The sequence below is a fragment of the Euleptes europaea genome, chromosome 15 (genome assembly GCF_029931775.1).
Source record: "Euleptes europaea isolate rEulEur1 chromosome 15, rEulEur1.hap1, whole genome shotgun sequence".
NCBI lineage: Eukaryota > Metazoa > Chordata > Lepidosauria > Squamata > Sphaerodactylidae > Euleptes > Euleptes europaea.
Window position 1 is genome coordinate 39793627 of NC_079326.1, and position 21363 is coordinate 39814989.

General features: G+C 43.3%; 1 protein-coding gene across 2 annotated transcripts in view; it reads left to right on the forward strand.

Moving 5' to 3' along the window:
• Positions 1-21363, forward strand: part of RAPGEF4 (Rap guanine nucleotide exchange factor 4) — a 158532-nt gene that overhangs the window by 68823 nt on the left and 68346 nt on the right. For both annotated transcript variants that reach the window (XM_056861640.1, XM_056861641.1), the window contains exons 4-5: positions 10794-10866; positions 12190-12254. In XM_056861640.1, coding sequence (XP_056717618.1) covers positions 10809-10866; positions 12190-12254 — 123 coding nt within the window. In that variant the 5' untranslated portion in view covers positions 10794-10808. The remainder of the gene's footprint in view (positions 1-10793; positions 10867-12189; positions 12255-21363) is intronic.

Consider the following 21363-nt stretch of genomic DNA (forward strand, 5'->3'; position numbering starts at 1 on the left):
CCAGAGGAACACTCTGTGTGGAGGACTGCCCCCCCAATAGAACCCAGCTGGAAGCAAGGCTTAGGATCCAAGCCTTAGGATAAGGGACGGGAATACTTATTCTTTATTTAATCAATCGAAAGGGAGGCTGCAACCAACAAATCAGAAGCGGATTGAGACTTGGAAGGGCAACAATGAAGGAACTAGAGAAGATCCTTAAGTATAAGGAAGAGTCATTGGAGACCAAAATCAAGATAATTCTTACTATGGTATTTCCCATTATTATGTATGGATGTGAAAGTTGGACAATGAAGAAAGCTAACAGGAAGGAAGAAAATGGATTAATTTGAAATGTGGTGCTGGATGAGAGTTTCGTGGATACCATGGACTGCCAAAAAGACAAATAAGTGGGTTCTAGATCAAATTAAGGCTGAGTTCTCCCTAGATGCTAGATTTACTAAACTGAGGCTACTATACTTTGGTCAGACTCACTGGAAAAGGCAATAATGCTAGGAAAAGTCGAAGGCAGTAGGAAAACAGGAAGACCCATCATGAGCTGGATTGACTCCAGAAAATAAGCCATGGCCTTCAGTTCGCAAGACCTGTGGAAGGCTGTTAATGATAGGACATTTCGGAGGTCATTAATTCATAGAATCACCTCGCCATATATGGAAAACAGTTTAACAGCACACAACACACAAAAATTCATTTAAAATATTTATGCCCTGTTTTTCTCCCAGTCAGCAGTACACAAAACAGCTTCCTTCATTAAAATTAGCCTAAAACCCACATATCACAGAACAAATAATAACTGATCTCCACATGCAAGCCAATGCGGTTGGCTGCCCAGCGTCTCCTGACTATAGTGTATTCTTTTAAAAATATTAGTTATTGCTGTACTACAAGAAAAAACCCCTGCTGATTTAAATATATAATTTTAGCATATATTAAAAGCTTATGAATTAGGTTCTGGAATTCATTTTGTTCCCAGATGTCATTGATGCTTCCCCCTTGGTTGTTTATTTTTTTTATTAATTCCCCCCACCCCCGCAACATATTATAAAACATACAACATTCAACTAAAAACATACAAACCACACGACATAACAGTTCTGCCTATCAATACATCCCTAGGACAAGTTACTGTTTGTGAATAACTGGAATGGGTTTCTAATCCTTCTAACCTGAACCGATATAAAACTATTAAATGCTTACACAACATAATATTGGTTGGTTAAAACTACATTGACCTGCTATATATTTATCTATATATTTTATTTTACTAAAACATACTTTCATATGAGTGAATAGTTAATAGAATTACAGCGCATTCCTGAAAGGAATGCCTGCGCCGGGCTTAGGAGGCAACCCAGCGGCATTGCCTGCTAAGGAAGTTTCGGCACTGCCGAAACCTCTACCAGGAGCAAAAAAACCATGCAACCCTCATAGGGTTGCACGGGAGATGGCGTATCTCAAGAAAATAAAAAAGGGGCGTTCCCAAGCCGAAATGGCTCGGGAGGCCGACTAATGTCAGCCCCGCCCCCCAGCCAGCACCATTATGCCCCGGGAGCGCCTCCCGGGGCGCCACTGCGGCCTGTGCCAGCGTCTGGCTCCAGCGCTGCCGTGGTGGCGGCCAGGGACTGGCGCCCGGGCCTGCACACCAGCGTTGGGGCCACTTGTGCTAGCGTGCGCCTTCCAGGTGCCAGGGGTTTGGGCCCCTGCACCGGCAAAGGCCGGTGTCGGCCTTCCTAGCCTTTCGGCCCAAATTTCAGGAATGGGCTGTTAAACTCAGTTTGCTAATATCAAAAGTTAGCTTATATGGAATTAAAAAATCAGAATTTTTTAAAAATTAAAGATGATGAAATACTTTCATATAATATAACCTTATTTAGTTGTCTCATTAATATGTAATTATTCTGTATAACACTAAACTAGCATTGGTTACTGTGGAGTTTCTCTTATGGAGTGTTGGAAAACTAGACCTACTGACTTTCCAGAAGGTTTGCCCTTAACGTGTGTAGGTTTCTAGTTTTTAATTCTGCTCTCATTAGGTATGATTCAATACTGGCAACAGTAACTACGGTGTTATTACTGCAAAACCCAGTTTAAGATTTACTGGCCAATGAAAAATAGCCACAAGGCAGGCCCATTTTATGACAGTCAGGTAAATGGGATCGATCTGCAATGCAATGCATTTTTCCCTATTCAAACCTGCCTTGGAGGAATGCTTACTAATTACTCTCATGTACTGAACAGGCAGTGTCTTAAATTAGAATCATGCCGGTGAGTCTTCTGTAAATCTCGGAAGATAATATTTTATTAATGCAAATACACTGTATCAGGGTTTTGTTTTTGTTTTTTTGTCTTCTGAAGCCTGCATTAGGAAATAATACATCAGCAGATTTTTGGTGCGGATCAATGGAAATGTTTGGTAGTGGTTTTGCAAAACTGATCTGTACAGACAATGCAGATCTATAGATAGGGTTGCCAGCTCTGGGTTGAAAAATACCTGGAGATTTTTGGGGGTGTAGCCTGAGGAAGGTGGGGCTTGGAAAGGAGAGGGGCTACAGTGGTGAATAATTCTATAGAATCTATCTTCCAAATGGCCATTTTATCCGTGATCTGATCTCTATCGGCTGGAGATCAGTTGTAATCCCAGGAGATCTCCAGCTAGTACCTGGAGGTCGGCAAGCCTATCTGTAGGCAACTTTTGCAATGGAACAGGATGTGGTGGGATGGATCCCATGTCACTTGTTTTGATTGGGGGTTGTGTGACTATGCCTTTTTGTCTCTTCTTTCATTGGTATGTTGTTGTGAGCCTTTTCGAGTGACCTGTTTTCGTGCTTTGAATGGATGTAAATGCATCCTGCTTTATTATTCAAAGCAAGGTAGCATTTGAAATGAAACCATCTCCCTTCTGTTTTTATCTTTTTCCAGCGCTCTGAGCACTGCTTAGCAGACCAATTCAGATATAGCTGCTTGATCTCCTAACCGTAGTTAGGGCATTAGGAGCACCCTGCACAAGCACTCACTCCTGATCCCATTCAGTACACAAATTTCCCTTCATTTTCAGGTGCTAATATGGATTAGTATTTTAACCATGTTTGCAACCTGTAGTATGGAGATCAACTAGGGTTGCCATGTCCCTCTTCTCCTCCGGCGGGAGGTTTTTGGGGCGGAGCCTGAGGAGGGAGGGGTTTGGGGAGGGGAGGGACTTCAATGCCAATGAGTCCAATCGCCAAAGCGGCCATCTTCTCCAGGGGAACTGATCTCTATCGGCTAGAGATCAGTTGTAATAGCAGGAGATCTCCAGCTAGAACCTGGAGATTGCCAATCCTAAAATCAGCGTGACTTGTAAAAATCCCGATGCAGATGAAACACTACCTACAATTAACGCTGAAAAGGTAAGTCTGGTGTCCCCCAATTTTTGGAGCCTGTGGGCACCTTTGGAATTCTGACACTGGGTGGTGGGCACAACTGCAAAATGGCTTCCACAAGAGGCAGAGCCAACCACAAAATGGATGCCACAGGAGGTGGAGCCAGCCACAGGATTTCAGGGGGTGAGGTCATGCATAACTCTAGTAGCAAACTCTCAACATTTCAGGCAGAAGCTCTGTTTGACAGGATGCCTTTTAAAATGAACCCATTGTTTAAAAATATTTTCTTGCATACACACAGTTGACCTTTAGTCATTCAGTAAAGATCCTTAAGAAGCAACTTCTTAAAAATCATCCCAGCTAATAGCATCTTAAATGACCAGTCAGAAGCCCTACTGGGCAAAAGTCCTACCTGACTATTTCCACTTTCTAAAAACACTTGGCGGGTTCCAGGAAATGTGTCAGCAGGCACCATTATGCCCATGGATACCACATTGAGGGTATTATCCTCTTGGAGGGTGGAATCTTCTCTTGGAAGGTGAAAATGGGGGAAGCTAGCAGACCTATAGAGTGCTCCTAGTGGCATGTATACTGCCATGCAGTTCCTCTAGCAAAACATTTTCGCATATAGAAGAGGGGTGGCACCCACTTCTGACCCCTCATTTTACCAGGTGTGTTGTTCTTGAGGTCCCACTAAGGATGCCAGCCTCCAGGGGGGACGTAGAGATCACCAAAATTACAGCTCATCTCCAGACTACAGAGATTAATTCCCCTGGAGAAAATGGATGCTTTGGAGGGTGGACTAGATCTACCCCACCAAGACCCCTGTCTTCCCCAGGCTCCACCCCAAAATCTCCAGAAGTTTCCCAACTTGGAGCTGGCAACCCTATGCCCCCCGCCGGTGGCCAGGGGGGATCTGGCAACCCCTGGTCCCACTGATCTCTTTCCTCTGGAACAAAATTCTGGGTAGCAGCAACAGAAGGCAGCAAGCAACGGCCACTTTGCCAAGTGCACAGATGGTTGGATACACGCCAGCATCCACATTGCGTCATATGCTTGATTCAGATGTATGAAGAAAGCATGATTTGTTGCTTGGTCACTGAGCCTGGGGGGTTCTTGGCTCACATGTTCCCATGTTTTGCATGGCAGGGCAAGCACAAACTGTAGACTGGATGTAATGCCAAAGTATGGTTTGCTGCAAACCAGAATAAATGCTGTTAATCATGTTGCCATATACAAGGTGAGGGGAGATGGGTAAAGAGAGGAGGCAGCAGACAAATCTGAGGATTTCCATGCTTGTTGCATAGCATTGAATCATAGTTTGCTGTTAATACTTGTGTGTGTGTGCAAAGTGCCATCATGTCGCAGCTGACTTATGGCGACCCCTTTTGGGGTTTTCATGGCAAGAGACTAACAGAGGTGGTTTGCCAGTGCCTTCCTCTGCACAGCAACCCTGGTATTCTTTGGTGGTCTTCCATCCAAATACTAATCAGGGCTGACCCTGCTTAGCTTCTGAGATCTGACGAGATCAGGCTAGCCTGGGCCATCCAGGTCAGGGCTGTTAATACTTACCCAAGCCATAATATGCCCTACAAGTAGGGTTGCCAAACTCCAGGTATGCCCTGGAGAACTCCCAAAATTAACACTAAGCTCCACACTGCAGAGATCAGTTACCCCGAAGAAAATGCTGCTTTGGAGGGTAGACTTCATGGAGTTATACTCCACTGAGGTCCCTTTCCTCCCTACCCCCTCCACCCCAGATCTCCAGGAATTTCCCAACCCAGAGTTGGCAACTGTAGAACTAAGTCCCATTCATTGCTAGAATTAACAAAATAAATTACTCCTTCTACTAATAATCTGTGGCTGAAATGCCATGCGATCCCTTTGTTACCCGAAATGCTCCTTTAATTGGGGAAATTAGCTGAGCAATCGGTAACTATAATATTTATAAAGTGGAATGCAACCAGTGTATACCAGAGCCCGTACTCTGTGACCTTAGAATAACGACAGAAACAAAGGGAGTCCAAATTAAGAGAGTTTATGTTTTCAAGCATTCAATGGTGCAACACAAACGTACACAGAGAATCTAAGAATTCAAAGGGAGGAGGGCAGAGACGGTTGCCAATTTGGCAGGAGATCGTTGAGAGGTAATACTACACCTTTCCTGTAGAGGAGTTGTCCCAAGTTCCAGTAGACTAAGATACAGAGAAATAGAGGGGCGAGGGAGAGGGATTCCCGTGGGCTCGACCAGTGAGGCGGGAGGGGAGCGTGGTCAGGCTGCGCAAAACCCAAACCAACAGAGTGATGGCAAATATGCCAGGGAAAGGTTATGGGTGTGGGTGACCCCAGTTATACTGTTTCTCTGGGGGCGGGGTGATTGGATTACCCCTTCATGGTTCCCGTGTGACAAAAGGTGACAAAGGATTTAATGGTCGGCTGCCGGAGTGGGGAGATTGGAATTTGGAAATCTATTCTAAACCCAATGCCTTGTACAACCGGGAGAAGTCGGGAGTCTCAGTTCGCCATGTCTGGGACTGCCCATCGGGCGTTGCTGGAGGAACAACCCATCGCTGATATCAGGATCTCTGCTGATGGCCCATTAATCTGCTGATGTTGCAGTAGGAGGGGGGTGCTGGCACAGACTATGTGGCTGTCAGCTTTCCATGAAATGGCTGCGGCTGGAACAGAGATGCACAGTAAAACGGAGTCTCTCAGGTTCGCTGGAGGTTGACCCGGCCTCGGTTTCTCAGCTGCCGGCTCCTCAGAACGCACAGGAGCGGTCGTGTCAGTTTCGCCGGTGCGTGCTGCTGCCTTCCCTGTAGCACTTGGGGCCGGGTGCGCGGCTGGAACAGTAGTCGTGTGCATGCACATCGGGGTTCCCATGACCAGTCCGGGAGTTAGGCGGCCCGTATGCTTACACCTTAAGAAGTCAGTTGCCGACCTTCTAGGGTAATCATGGCGAAAGGGAACATTCAATAACTGCCAAGATAGTAGAAACTATGCTAGTTAACACCAAACGCATAATAACACAGTGTAATAACGTTCATGTTGAGTTTAAAATCTGAAAAAAACATTTTACTTTGTTTTTTTATGCTCAGAATTGTCCAAATGACAAAACAGAGTTTTAAAAAATCAAGAGAAACTACAAAACTCCTGCCGCATATGGATTCCTCTGTTCATAGGTCAAGGAAGGGATAAAGGAACATAAGAAGAGCCCTGCCGGATCAGACCAGTGGTCCTTCTAGTCCAGCATCCCATCTCACACAGTGGCCAACCACTTTTTCTAAAGGACCAACAACAGGGCATAAAAGCCAAGGCTTTCTCCTGATACTGCCTCTGGGCACCTCCGAATGTGGAGGTTCCTTTTAGTCACCATGGCTAGTAGCCACTGATGGCCTGTCCTCCATGAATCTGTCGAATCCCCTTTTAAAGCTATCTATGCCTGTGGCCATCAAAACATACTCTGACAATGAATTCCACCATTTAAATACTCATTCCTTTTTCCCCATCCTGAATCTATTGCTCATCAACTTGATTGGGTTCCCCTGAGTATTACAGGAGAGGAAGACAATGTTCTCTTTCTTAAAACTTTCGCCATGCATAAGAGGGGAGATATAGAGGTTATACAATTATCATAATTGTATAGACCCTATAATATCTCCCCTCTTAGCTATCTTTTTTTTTAAGTGAACAAAGATTCTTCAGCCTTTCCTCATAGGTAAGATACTCCAAGCCCTTGATCAACTTGGTAGCCCTCCTCTGCACTTTTTTCATGCTCTGCGATATCTTCCATAATATAAGGTGACCCAAATTGTACACTGTATTCCAAATAAGGCAGTATACAATAACAGTCTGAACTTATTTTGTGGCATGTGTGCTCCTTTTCACGGCATCACCTGTCATTTTTTTGTAATCCAGGGATGTCACAAGGCACAGTCGTCCTGCTTATGTTGGATGAGGTTGTAAAAATGTTGTGTTGTTACTAAAAATACGCAGCTCTCCTATTAAAAGCTGTTATATAAGAGTCTTTGCCAAATTGCATTAGGTTGGAGAAAGAAATACAAGAATGCTGAAATAGGATTTTGGAGTAGCAACTCAAGTCATACATAACATGATGAATAAATCCTGTAAAATACGTGAGGTTGGGTATCAGGAAACACAGTTTATACACAAAAACAGTCAGATTTGCAGTTTCATGGTGAGAGCAAGTTTTATTTGATTTATTTATTTACTTCAGGTATTCCCCACCTTTCTCCCCAATGGGTACCCATTGGCTTACATACTTATCTCCTCCATTTTATCCTCACAACAACCCTGTGAGGTAGGTTAGGCTGAGAGTTTGGGACTGGGCCAAGGTCCCCCAGTGAGCTTCCATTGCAGAGTGGGGATTTAAAGCTGGGCCTGCCGTATTAGGGTTGCCAGGTCCCTCTTTGCCACCGGTGGGAGGTTTTGGGGGCGGAGCCTGAGGAGAGTGGGGTTTAGGGAGGGGAGGGACTTCAATGCCATAGAGTCCAATTGCCAAAGCAGCAATTTTCTCCAGGTAAACTGATCTCTATCACCTATAGGTTCTTGTGGATGTAGATAGGGTTTCCAGCCTCCAGGTACTAGCTGGAGATCCCCTGCTATTAGAACTGATCTCCAGCTGGTAGAGATCAGTTTACCTGGAGAAAATGGCCACTTTGGCAATTGGACTCTATGGCAATTGGACTCTATTAAAGTCCCTACCCTCCCGAAACCCCACCCTCCCCAGGCTCTGCCCCAAAAACCTCCCACCGGTTTCGAAGAGGGACCTAGCAACCCTACCTCACATATAGGTTCAGGCTTGGTTTAGCACATTTCCAAATAAGAGACCTTTAGGGAATACATAGCTCACATGCTATCAAGCCTTCATTCAAAGCTTGCATCCCCCTTTATATTTGTTTGCAGGCAGTTGGGGTTCAGAGAACCTTTAGGAGAAGCCAGAGTTAGGGAATGGACAATCTTCAGTCCAGAATGGAATTGTCGCAGAGCCTCCCCCCGTTCTCTCGCCCCATAGCTGCCACAGAAGTCATCTAAATTTTATCAACTTATTAATAAGTTGCATTCTGCCAAATATAAAAACTAGCTACTGCGATGTGTGGGATAAAGATCTGTGTTACCTTTTTGGAAATATATGTGGGAAGTTGGGTTGAAGACGTCTGCTAACATTAATTTAACTGAGAATAATTATAAAAGGCGTTTGACATGTTACTTGACACTTGGAGGCTGAAACAATCTTCCAGAATACTTTACAAAATTATTGAAGAAGTGGGACAAAGAGAACTGATTTGTTGCAAATGTGGCAGGGCCATGTAAAAATTGGTTAGGACAGGAAATTTAGATGTAACAGGTCAGCCGTACAATCCTAAAAAAAATTACATCTTTCTAAGTGCATTGAACTCTGCTTTTGGAATGCACTGCTGAATGCCTATAGACCTCTTAGTGGTAATTTTAAGATTCGTCAAAGTGAAGGTCATATTTAAAGGAAGGGAAAGTCATATTTCATTTACAAAGCTTCAAAAACCTAGGTTTTTCTACCAAGCCGTTCTTGCCCCTTTCCTGTTTATTTTATGCTGTTTTATGCTCTAAGGTTCTTTAGGCACTTTTATACTTAGTGTTTCCCTTGGCTAGATTTTTTAATGGCTTCTTAATTTTAATTTTATTATTTTACCTTTGGGCTGCCTTGAGCAGGTTTCTGAAGAAGCAACACACACATTTTCTGAATCAATCAATAAACAGTGAATGGGAGAGAAAGCTGACTCTGCCATGATTGTTCCTGCCCAGCAAGGAGAAATTCCAAGAATGCATAAATGCTTGCCCTGTGCTGTTTTTTACTGAGCTTATGGACTTCTGGACCATGCTCAGAACCATCTATGTTAAACTGGGTTGCCTTTTTTTTTTTTTTTTTGGCCCATAGCATTTTTAAAGCAAGAGACTTACATAGGTAGTTTGCCATTGCCTGCCTTTGTGTAGCAACCCTGGACTTCCTCGGTCATTTCCCATCTAAGTACTGACCAGGGCTGACCCTGCTTAGTGTCCAAGATCTGATGAGATCTGGCTAGCCTGGGTTGACCAGATGAGGGCTGACCTAGGTTGGGGAATTTGAACCCCAGGATCTTCTAGTGTGAATGTAGAGATAAGAGAGCTCTAGCAGTGTTTTCTTTTCTCTGGATCATGGCTTATGTGAATACATCCTGCTGGGAATTAAGAAGATATTTTTTCATTCCAACTACATTGTGAGTGAAGTGATTTTGCTTCCATAGTTGAAATCATCAGTTAGGATTTTTAAGCTTTTTTGTAATCCCAATTACTGGGATATTATTGAAATACTAGACAAAGAGTTGAATAAGGTCAGAGCTCCATTTGGTTATGTTCTATTTTGTACAAATCTATTAAAATTAAATAAGCTAAATTGGTATGTTCATTAATATAGCAGTAGTGTAATATGATTTATCAACGCTGTAGTAGATGTGTATAGATTTATATGAAATTAGAAGAATGTTGCCTTATGTTTCATTGTATTCTTTCTCCGATTACTGGGATATGACTGAAATACTAGATGGAAAGTTACATAAGGGGTCTATTGATTATGTCTGCGCTGCCCGAGCACTTACGGGTGAGCTGTATCAAGGAGATAATACCATTTACAATGACAGCGATTTACTGTACATCACATCAATACAGAGGTTCAGAGAAGTTCTTCCACAAACTGTGTCATTATCTCCTTGTAGTAATTGAGCTATGGCAAATCACTATCTATATCATTCACTAAAATAAAAATCCCATCCCTAAACTGAGATAATGTGTCCTATCCAGGAACATGAAACAAGCCAGAAAACCAACGTATCGTTACTGGCACTAAATAATAGATCTTGTTTAACAGCTTTCACCTCTCTACAACATAACGTGGAATTAGTTTTCGATTTCATTCCAAGCAAACTCATTGTAAGTGTTGCGTGTGCATATACTTCACCAGTCCCCCCCCCAAGACTGCCACCATCACATTGAGTTGAAACCCTATGACTCCTGTCCATTGCTGGACCCTAAGATTCCCTCCTCCAGCAGAGAATGACTTCCTTCAACAAAGACAGACTGTCGGAGGAAACCTTTTCCATCAGAAAAAGTCATTCTCCATTGGAGGAGAGTCTTGAAGGAAGACTTAGCAGGAGAGACTCATAATCCTATTTAGTAGAAGGGAATTCATAGGATCCAACTCACTGTTTTCACAGGAGAAATCTAGAGGAGCTATGATTAGCAAAACTAGAATATGTAAAGAAACCATGATAGTTTTAGAGAACATTGAGATAGGAACAAACTTTTACAAAAAATAGTAGTGTGTACTGTGAAATCATGTAAGCCTGCAGAGCAGTAACTTTAATCAAAGTGATGTCTATTCTTTTCTTCCCCCCTCTCCCCCAGAAATATCGTCAATATATGTCAGGACTTCTGGCTCCTCCTTATGGTGTTATGGAAACTGGCTCCAACAATGACAGTAAGTATAATTAAGTTTTGAACGTCTGTGGCTTGGATCCACCAGAGTTTTTTCTGGCTTGCTGCTCAGGGAGCATGGCTTTGCTGGTCTATCACTTGCTTCTCCTCAGCCCATCCAAATCCCACAGGAGCAACCCAACCATCAGCACCTGGTTCTTGGGTCAAAAGCTACCCACAACAGGGGTCATAGCCCCACTTTTTTGTTGCTGCTGTTTTAAAAGCAGCCACGTAGTGGCCAGATTTGCATTGGAAATGCAGTGCAGATTTTTAACCAGCCCAGAGAAAGACAGAAAGTCAGGTCTAAGCCTCAGATTGATGATAATGAGGAAAATCTGTGATCAAGACAATAGATTTTCTAAAAAGGGTATAAGCAATCACACCAGGGAGAATGAGATACAAAATATTTAATCATTTTTCCTCATACCATTTTCCTGATAAAAATAATCTCCTGCAGACTGCCATTTGCTGTATGAGGAGAAACGTACAGATGTGTCTGTTTGCACTGGGAAAATGATACAAAGAAGAAGAGGAAGAGGAGGAAGAAGAAGAGTTGATTTTTATATGCCAACTTTATATGCCACTTAAAGGAGACTCAAACCGGCTTAAAATCACCTTCCCTTCCCCTCCCCACAACAGACACCCTGTGAGGTAGGTGAGGCTGAGAGAGCACTAAGAGAGCAGTGACTAGCCCAAGGTCACCCAGCTGGCTTCGTGTGGAGGAGTGGGGAAACAAATCCAGTTCCCCAGATTAGCCTCCGCCGCCCGTGTGGAGGAGTGGGGAATCAAACCTGGTTCTCCAGATCAGACTCCACTGCTCTTAACCACTACACCACGCTGGAGTGGAGAAAGAGTTTCAGAGTCTCTCCAACTCCCATGTTTGAGTCCAGAGAGGTTCCCTGAATGATCATGGATCTTCCATGATTGTTGAAGTTTGTCCCTCAGACTTCATACCATTCTCAGCCGTGAATGTAATGGGTTCCTTCTGAGCTGTAGCACAAGAAAAGCACAATTGTTATTTTGTGGCTATGAGGCAATATTTAACTATTTTATTGAATGGCTGCTTAATTGATAGGTATCCCGAATTTTCACATATACAAAAGAGAGCCCAAGATTTAAGATTATATGGTGCTGGGGAAATCCTCGGGGAAAGTGAAAGCACAGGTGGAAGGACCCCTTTGAAAAAAATTCTAGAAAGGTCTTCTTAGAATAGCAGTGATACTTATGTAAGCCTGTCTCTGATGTGAGTTCTATGAATGAATCATCTTTGATAGCAAATTTTATCCTCAAGTGGTCTTGTTCTGATATATTCCATATTTCCTTGTAGGGATGCCCGACAAGGATAATATGTCTAGTAGCAGTTTGTGTTCCATCTCAAAACATTGCAACAAGGTAAATCACATTTTCTTTTGTTAATCTTGGGAGTGCAAAGTGTAAAATGTGTTTGTTTGTGGAAACATTAGTTTAAAAGGTTTCGTACCTGTCAACCTTATATACTGACAGAAGGGGGAGATTTTTTGCTGATTTCCCCCCGACTGTAAGATTTTTTGATCTCATGCTAGTGATAACCTCCCCTAGCTCAATGGAGAATGCAGCATTGTCAGTAAAAGAAAATATTTCAGCAGACAACAAAAGACAAGTGGTGCATTGGGAAAATATATATGAATTTGCTTGGAGATCCCTACACGTTCCGCATAAGCTTCATCAGGGGGATCTGTAAAATATTATAGTCTGGACACTTCCCACAGCAACAGTTTTTGAGTAAAACTTCAGCCATGTGGGATGAAGTTACAGATAGCACAGTGTAAGAACATTTGCACGATGTGGCCACAAGTAATTATGCCATTTATTCTTACATTGGGCCTAAGAGACAGACATGGAAAGAAGCTAGCAAAATAGCCCGTGCTACTTTTGCAACAACTGCAAACTTTTAAACAAGAAAGAGTAAATCCAGCCAAATGACTATGAATATTCTGCAGTGGTCCCATTGGGGCATTAGGTGGCATAATTCCTTAGAATATTTACTTCCATTTTAAATTCAGGAGTCATTTATTTGGGATCATTAATTTTCTTCCATAATAGAAACGCTTTATAGTGAATAATGCATTTTTCTTAGTAACTCATTTGGCAGGGTTAATCTGGATTTTTATGGCATTATTTTTAAATTTTAGAGAGGGGAGGCTCTTGAATGGTGTATTCGTTTCCTGTGTCTGTAGGCCAGAGAATCAGTATGCTTGCAAATTGAGAGTCCAGTGTTGGATCATAAGAAGTAAGGCCTTGGCACATTTCATTCACATTAAAAACAAATTAGGTATGATGCTGGGTTTCCCAGTATTATTTAATGGAAACAGCAGGCCATGTGGAGGTCTAAGCTGGAGGGGAGGAGGTTTTACCCTCCATTTCATGCAGTTTTGCTTATCACCAACCACCAGTTATTGTCAGTCCTGGGAGAGAAAGAAATGCAGGGCCGACCTTACCTTTTGCTTACAAGCCTCACGCTTGAGCATTAAAATAGCTGTTGCATAAGAAAACAATTTGTTCTTTCTTATTTATGTCTGCCGCTTCCTGTCTGTTCTGCTTCCTATGAGAGGCTGATCTTTTTAATGCCATCTTTTTTAACCTTTACTGATCTTGCAGACGTCATAACATATACTTGATTTTGTTCTTGTTTTATTAAGAGAACAATACTTCTTGCTCTGTCCATCTCTGACATGAAAATAAACACTTCATGGTAGAAGTTAATAGCAATACATTGCATATTGTTAGTAATTTCCACTCTGATGAGTAACACTGGAGGAAAGATCAGAGCCCCAAAACATGGGCAGTACACAGCACACATATTTCTGTTTTTTTAAAAAAAATAAGCTAAATTTGATCTGTTCTTTGAGTGACGTTTCCATCAGATACAAAATAGGATTTTTGCATCTCTCCTTGTGAGGATATGTATAAGATCTTCATGTCAGGACAGTGATCATGCATAGAGTTATCAAAGGCTTGCGTCAAACATCCCAGACACAATCATGAGCCATTCTTGTATGGGAGGTTTTGGATTGGACTTGCCGCTCTCTAGATGCACATTTTCCCCATCCAAATTCTCAAAACTCAACAATAAGCCCCCATGCAGAGTTTTGAGAATTCAGATGGGGAAAATGTGCATCTAGAGAGCAGCAAATCCAAGGCAAAACCTCCCAGGCATAAATAGCCATGGAGACAGAAAGGTTTACTCACCCGTTCTGTCTCAGTTGTACCTATGACATTTCCAAAGCTAGTTCAGCAGGTGAGTTACTGTATGCTACACCGGCGTCATCTTCCCAGCATTCTTCAAATGCAGCCACAAAAAACACATGTGCAGGAGCCCTCAAAGTTATGAAAGCATGAATGAGAATTGTATGCTTGAGACAAAGGACGCCAGTTGCAAGACCTCAAAATCATGTGATAGCAAGAAGGGGAGCCAGAATTAAGGTCTTACCAGTGTTGAGGTCAGGACCATGGGCACCTGCTCAAAGGAGCTGGGGACAGGAAATGTAAGCCCAAGCACCACAAGATGTACCACAGAGAGGAGCAAACCAAAGGACAGAGCCATGGAGAAAGCTTCTCTGTCACTGAATGATTCCACTTCACCCTCACAACTTGCTGCTCTTTTCAGCATGCATGAAAAGTGAAACAGGATATAGTACCCTTGTTTTCTTTACAACAGCTCCTTCCAACAATCTGCAGCTGTGTGTGGGCTCACAGCCCAGCAGGAGGGACTCCACAACCCACCTGAGGGTCTCAAGCCTTAGACTGAAGCCCAGTGACCTAGAACATGCAGACACGGTGATCTAGAAGCAGCCGTGTGATGTGAAGTGCCATTTGGAGTGGGATTGAAAATTGTCCCCACTTCCGCTGCACATTCTGAATAGCTGTCAGTGAATTGGCTCTTCCATAGTATTTTCCAGTGCCATGAAGGTTTGGAAACAAATCCTATATTGGGAGGTGAAAGTAAATTTAAAAAAATCATTTAATATGCAAGGTGGAGAGGAGCTGGTGACAAATAGATCTGTCTTGACATGTGGTTCTTGACTTGTCATTGGTTGGTTCCTTATATAAGGTGAAATATTGAAATGCAGCGAAGTTAGCATAAGGTGCTACTATTTAGGTTACTGCTTAGGAAGCCCATAGTGTCAGTTTTGATGACATTTCATACTTGTTCTTTTCCATGTGTGAGAACTTCCAGGGTAGCTGGCAGAAATCTCCATAGTGGAGGATGGAGAAATTCACCAAAAAAGAAATGTACCTGTGAATCCTCCCAGTATTTGGTTTGAATGCAAGCATTTACTAAAAGATTGCTTTGTACATAATGATATAAACCTATTCAGTTTGGTTACTTATATGGTGTTGGATCCTATGTAAAAAATTTCTGTGTGCAGAAGCTCAACTTACTATTTCTACCTTCCTGAAATGCTCCAAAATGCTCCAAAATGCTGGGGAGCAGGGGACCTTTGGAAGAACATGGGTAGGGGGGGAGTTGAAGGGCTACTGGGCAAGAAGAGAATTGGTGAAAATCACCCCCCCACACACACACACACACATTTGGACCTTTTCGATGGGATCCAACTCATATTAAGGCTGCTTTCACACAAAGAGGTTTCTTTTTTAAGGGGGGGCTAACATCATTTGTTCAGAATCTGACAATGTTTCTGCCAGACCATTGCATTCTAATGTTGACTGTGTTATCCTTCTGTCTTTTTCAAGAAATGATTTGTGGCCATTTTTAACTGCACAGAAATATAGCGGGTGTTGTAGAATTTCAGTGGGGATATAATGTTTTGATTGATAGATAGATAGATAGATAGATAGATAGACAGACAGATAGATAGATAGATATAGTGCGTGTGTATCTCTCTCTCTCTTCCACAGCATCACTAATATATATATATATATATATATATATATATATATATATATATATATATATATATATATATATACACACACACACACACACACACACATATATATATATATATTGTGTGTGTGTGTGTGTGTATCTCTTCCACAGCATCTCTCTTCCACAGTCATTGGAAGTGGGGATATATATCTCTATCTCTATCTCTATCTCTATATCTCTATCTCTATCTAAACAAGCCTATAGTAAGTTCATCAAAGCTCAGGGTAGCCAAATCAAGGCAGCCCAGCAATCCCTTCTCCTGCACAAAAAGATGTACAAACTCTTAATCTCTCAGAAGAAAAAGGAGCACCTTAAGGAGTCTTGGAGAATATTAATTAAAGTGGCCAAGGCTAAAAATACATCCGTATTCTGGAGGCTAGTTACTGGTAGCAATTGCAAGGAGAACTCACCTTTAGATTCACATATGGCCACAGAGTGGTAAATGCTTCCTTGAGGGCAGGGGTTGTACCACCCATGCTCAAGGAGAAAGTGGTTAGACTGTTTTGAGGGGGGAACCCTCCGTAAGTCCCACTATATTGGAGAATTTCTGGCCAGTTGCCAGTCTTGGGCAAAGTGCTTAAGCGGGTGGTTGTTTCTCAGCTCCAAAGGCTCTTGGAAGAGACTGATTTTGTAGAAGCATTTCAATCTGTCTTCAGGCCAGGGTTTGGAACAGAAACTGCTTTGAGAGCCAGCATGGTGTAGTGGTTAAGAGCGGTGGACTCTAATTTTGAGAAACGGGTTTGATTCCCCACTCATCATGAGTGGCGGACTGTAATCTGGTGAACCGGGTTGGTTTCCCCGCTCCTCCACATGAAGCCAGCTGGGTGACCTTGGGCTAATCACAGTTCTCTTCGAGCTCTCTCAGCCCCACCTACCTCACAGGGTGTCTGTTGTGGAGAGGGGAAGGGAAAGTGATTATAAGCCAGTTTGAGACTCCTTAAAGGTAGAAAAAAGTGGGGTATAAAAACAAACCTTCTTCTTCTTCTACCCTTGAAGAGCTGGTAGTTCTGAACTAGTTCTTGCAACTAGTTCCAAATGCTGTGGCTAGACTGCTGGTTGGGGTCAGCTATTGGGAGCATGTGACCCTTATATTACATATGAACATATGAAGCTGCCTTATACTGAATCAGACCCTTGGTCCATCAAAGTCAGTATTGTGTACTCTGATCGGCAGCAGCTTTCCAGGATCTCAGGCAGGTCTTTCACATCACCTACTTACCTAGTCCCTTTAACTGGAGATGCCAGGGAATTGAACCTGGGACCTTCTGCATGCCAAGCAAATGCTCTACCACTGAGCCATAGCCCCTCCCACACTGGCTACGTATCCACTCCCCAGCCCAATTCAAGGTGTTGGTTTTGACCTTTAAAGCGCTACATGGCTTTAAAGTGTACCTGAAGGACCACCTTCTCCCATCTGTTCCTGCCCGGGAATTAAGATCACAGGGAGAGGCCCTCCTGACTGTTCCATCAATCAAAGAAGCTCATCTGGTGGGCTACACAAGAGAGGGCCTTTTCAGTGGTAGCCCCATGATTATGGAACAACCTCCCCAGGGAGTTGTGCCTGGCCCCTTACTGTTAATCTTTAGGAGGCAACTGAAGTCAGTTTTATTTAGGACTGTATTTAGTCAAGTTTACTAGCGGTCCTGAGTTGTGACTTTAAATTTTTGTTTTTATGTTGTTAATGTATTTTATTTTATGTGTTTTATTAAGCAGCCGTGACCACCCTGAGGAAGAAAGGCAGCTAATAAATGTTTTGGATAAGTAAATAAACTAATACTTTTTCTGAGACCAAAAGGAAAGAAAGCAAATTTTGCATTACAGGCACCGCAGCTTAAGCACTGAAATCACTTCATGCTGGTGACTGTACAAGCCTCAGTCTGATAACGTTTCTAGGATTGGAGACAGTCATTTTGCTTCAGAGAGTTTAAAAGAGGCAGTTTGAAAGAGTGATTACTTTTTGAAGTGTATGTATTCTTGCCCACTTTTGCAGATTTTTGTTCCAAAGCATATTTGACTGGAGTGGACTGAGGGACAAAAGAAGTAGCTATATGTAGTGGAATCACTCACAGATTGCTTTCACCTCTCTTGAAAGCTATTGTCTGTCTCTAACCCAAAAGGTTCTTTGCTGGCCTAGTGCCGAATTGGGCAGTGTGTTGGAGACGGCTACTTTCTGCAGCCCCCAACCATGGCCACCCTTGGCATGCAAGTACCACCCCTGTACCCTTAGCATACACATAACACATAACACACATAACACAAGCCTTTATTGGCATATAAAAAGGAAGAACATACATTTGGATAAAACCGAGTACAAATAAATAAAATTGGATAAAACCATCCCAAACCAGCCATTAAGGAAAGCTACACATCATTCACGAGACCTGATTGCTAGCTGTAAGAACCTTGCCACTGATTCAATTATTTTTGGGTTTTGTGTGGTCATAAGATAGGATGTCCTTATTTCACCAGAGATCCATTCCCTGTTTACGAACAGTGGCTCAATGAACTGGGATCGGCTACAAGCATAAAAGCAACAATTGAAACGGACATGCACAAGGGATTCAATTTCACCATTCCCGCAGAGGCAAACTCTGTTCGCAAATGGGATTTTATTAAATCTTCCATATAGCAAGGTGGAGGGTAGTGCATTTAGCCTGGCAAGCATATATGCTCTATGCTGTTGCGATGCAGTTAGATACGTAAAGTATAGTGCTATATGTTGTCTATTTGGCCAAGGCTCCCAACTCAAGGGGGAACATCTACTACTTGCATGGCTTCTAAGTTCCTGCATTTCTATGTCTAAAAGTCTAAGTTTGATCACATCAAACACTGACTTTTCTGTAAGGCAATACAGGGAGTCTAAAGAAATCCATATTGATCTAATTTCCCCTCTCAATATGTCTTATTCATATGGATGATTGAGATTCAGTTAGCGTATGAGAGATAAAACTATTTAGATCAGCCTTGAAATGCCACTGAAGACAAAATTTGATTGTTACCAGTGTCCATAAGTCTTTGATTTGTTTCTAAACACAAGGCTGCATACAGTTAAGCACACAGAGATTAAGCTGGAATGGAAATGGCCACAATGTTCATTGGTTACAGCATCAGGCACTGGCGATGCATAGGGGCTGGATCCATGGCATCTCAGTAGCCTGAGATGGCAGTATGGGGGACCCACTTGGGCGGAAGCCTTCTGTGTGGTCCCCTGCCATTTGGCAGGAGGCCACCACCAGGACAGCCCCCGACTGGGCATGTCCCTATTCCAAACCTCCCCCCAAACCCCTTATTGGGGTCCCTGGAATGAGGAAAAGGGAGTGCGCAGGCCGGCTTTCCCCCCAAACTGGATCCAGCCCCATGCCAAAACCTCCAAAAGTTGTGACAAATTAACACGAAATTGACATAACAACTAAACAGCCCAAATATAGGGAGGAAGGGCGGAACCAATCAGGAAGCAGACTCAGCTGGGTGCCGGGAGAGGCCTTCTTAAATACCTGGCTGGTGGACACGAGTGCAAAAGCTCAGGTCTGTAGATGGCCGGCCGGGTGAGCCCCTATTGAGCCAGGGCCTGATTGGCCCATTTGAAATATAGGACGAGCCGGGAAGGTGTGCAGCAGGGCATGAAAAGTTCCAGCTGGATTTAGAAATGCCATGGCTCCTTCCCCAGCTTCCTCACTGGCTGCCAGTTTGTGGAGGCGTGCTAGCCGCCCAGCTGAGCCCCCAGCACTCCCCTGACCCATGCCTCACCGGACAAGCCCCTGAATCTTGTGCCAGCTCCCAACCATCCCCAGCTCAGGCCAGCAATCTGGGATCATAGTTAAGTCTGAGCCTGTGCTTTTTCCGATAGGACAGGGATTTTGCAATCTGGCAGAAGGTAGAATCTGAGCACCAGCCTCATGTACATAGCTTGCCACCTGTGCCATGACAAAATATAGTCTTACCATTATGGTAAGCATGTCACAAGTAAATGTCCATTGTATGAGTCTGTGTCACTCTTGTGCATAGAACAGAACATACTTTGAGAATTTGGATGGGTTTGCTTTAGTCAGCAAGCCAAGGAGCAGTTGAACCTGAAGAGATGAGGCAAACAAGAGGGCATGCCTAATGGTGTGCTATAGAAGAAGAGTTTTATACCCTGATTGTCTCTACCTTTAAGGAGACTCATACCGGCTTACAATCACCTTCCCTTCCTCTCCCCACAATAGACACCTTGTGAGGTAGGTGGGGCTGAGAGAGTTCTGAGAAAACTGTGACTGGCCCAAGGTTACCCAGCAGGCCTCATGTGGAAGAGTGGGGAAACCAACCTGGTTCACCAGATTACAGTCCACTGCATATGTGGAGAAGTGGGGAATCAAACCCAGTTCTCCGGATTAGAGTCACAGTGGGAATTAAACCTACAGAAATGGTAGCTTTACAGTGCAATACTGTGCAGAATTACGGCAGTCTATATTCATTTAATTCACTGGGTTTAGAACGGGAGTAACTTTGCATAGGATTGCAGTTTTGCAATGCAGTCCTGGGCAGAATTATAGCTTTTTAAACCCACTGGGTTTAATATGAAGAAGAAGAAGAGTTGATTTTTATATGCTGACTTTCTCTGTCACTTAAGGAAGAATCAAACCGGCTTACAATCACCTTCCCTTCCCCTCCCAACAACAGACAGCCTGTGAGGTAGGTGAGGCTGAGAGAGTGTGACTAGGTCAAGGTCACCTAGCTGGCTTCATGTGGAGGAGTGGGAAAACCAACCTGGTTCACCAGATTAGCGTCCGCCACTCATGTGGAGGAGTGGGGAATCAAACCCAGTTCTCCAGATTAGAGTCCACCTCTCTTAACCACTACACCACGCTGGCACTACACCTCAAGGCCTTTCTGACCAGGAGTGGGCGGCTGATTGAATGTTTTTGGGATAGGTCTTTGCTTGACAACTGATACCTGTGTGTCCATCTGAACTGTGTGGAAGGTTAAGAGCCAAAGTAGACATCTTGAGGAACCATAGGTGTTTATTTTCATGTCTGCTAATTCCCACGTCAAGCTGAGGTCTGTTTTCCCCTCCAGAAAACAGTGCTCTTGGGTAAGGGGAGCTAAACCCTTCCCTTCCTTATGTTATGATGCTGTTGTCTGGTGCTTTCATCACTTTTCGTCCAGTCAAGTTCATTTCTGGTATTGGATCCAGGGTAGGCAAAAATCCTTAAAGCAACATGACATAACACGGTGGAGAGTTGGCTCACTGGCTCCACTCACACATGTGCTCAATTTTCTGTAAAAAAAGACACCCCAAGCCCTACTTTACACCTAAATGTGTAGACAAGTAAATACATATACTTGGGATGCTGTCGGGTCATTTAGGTTGGCCCGTGGCCTGATTGTCCTAAGCATCTGCCAAGCTAAGCATCTGCCAAGAATTTCCTCAGATCCCAGTTAAGCCAAGCTAACTGGAAGCAGTTGGAATGCTGCCCCTCACATTCTGCTGGCAAAGGAAAACTAACACAGTGGCTTCTTTTTTTATTTCCTTTGTTCATCGCTAACTGCTGCCAGAGAATCTCAGCAGGCCAGCTTGGCTTTCACTTTTAG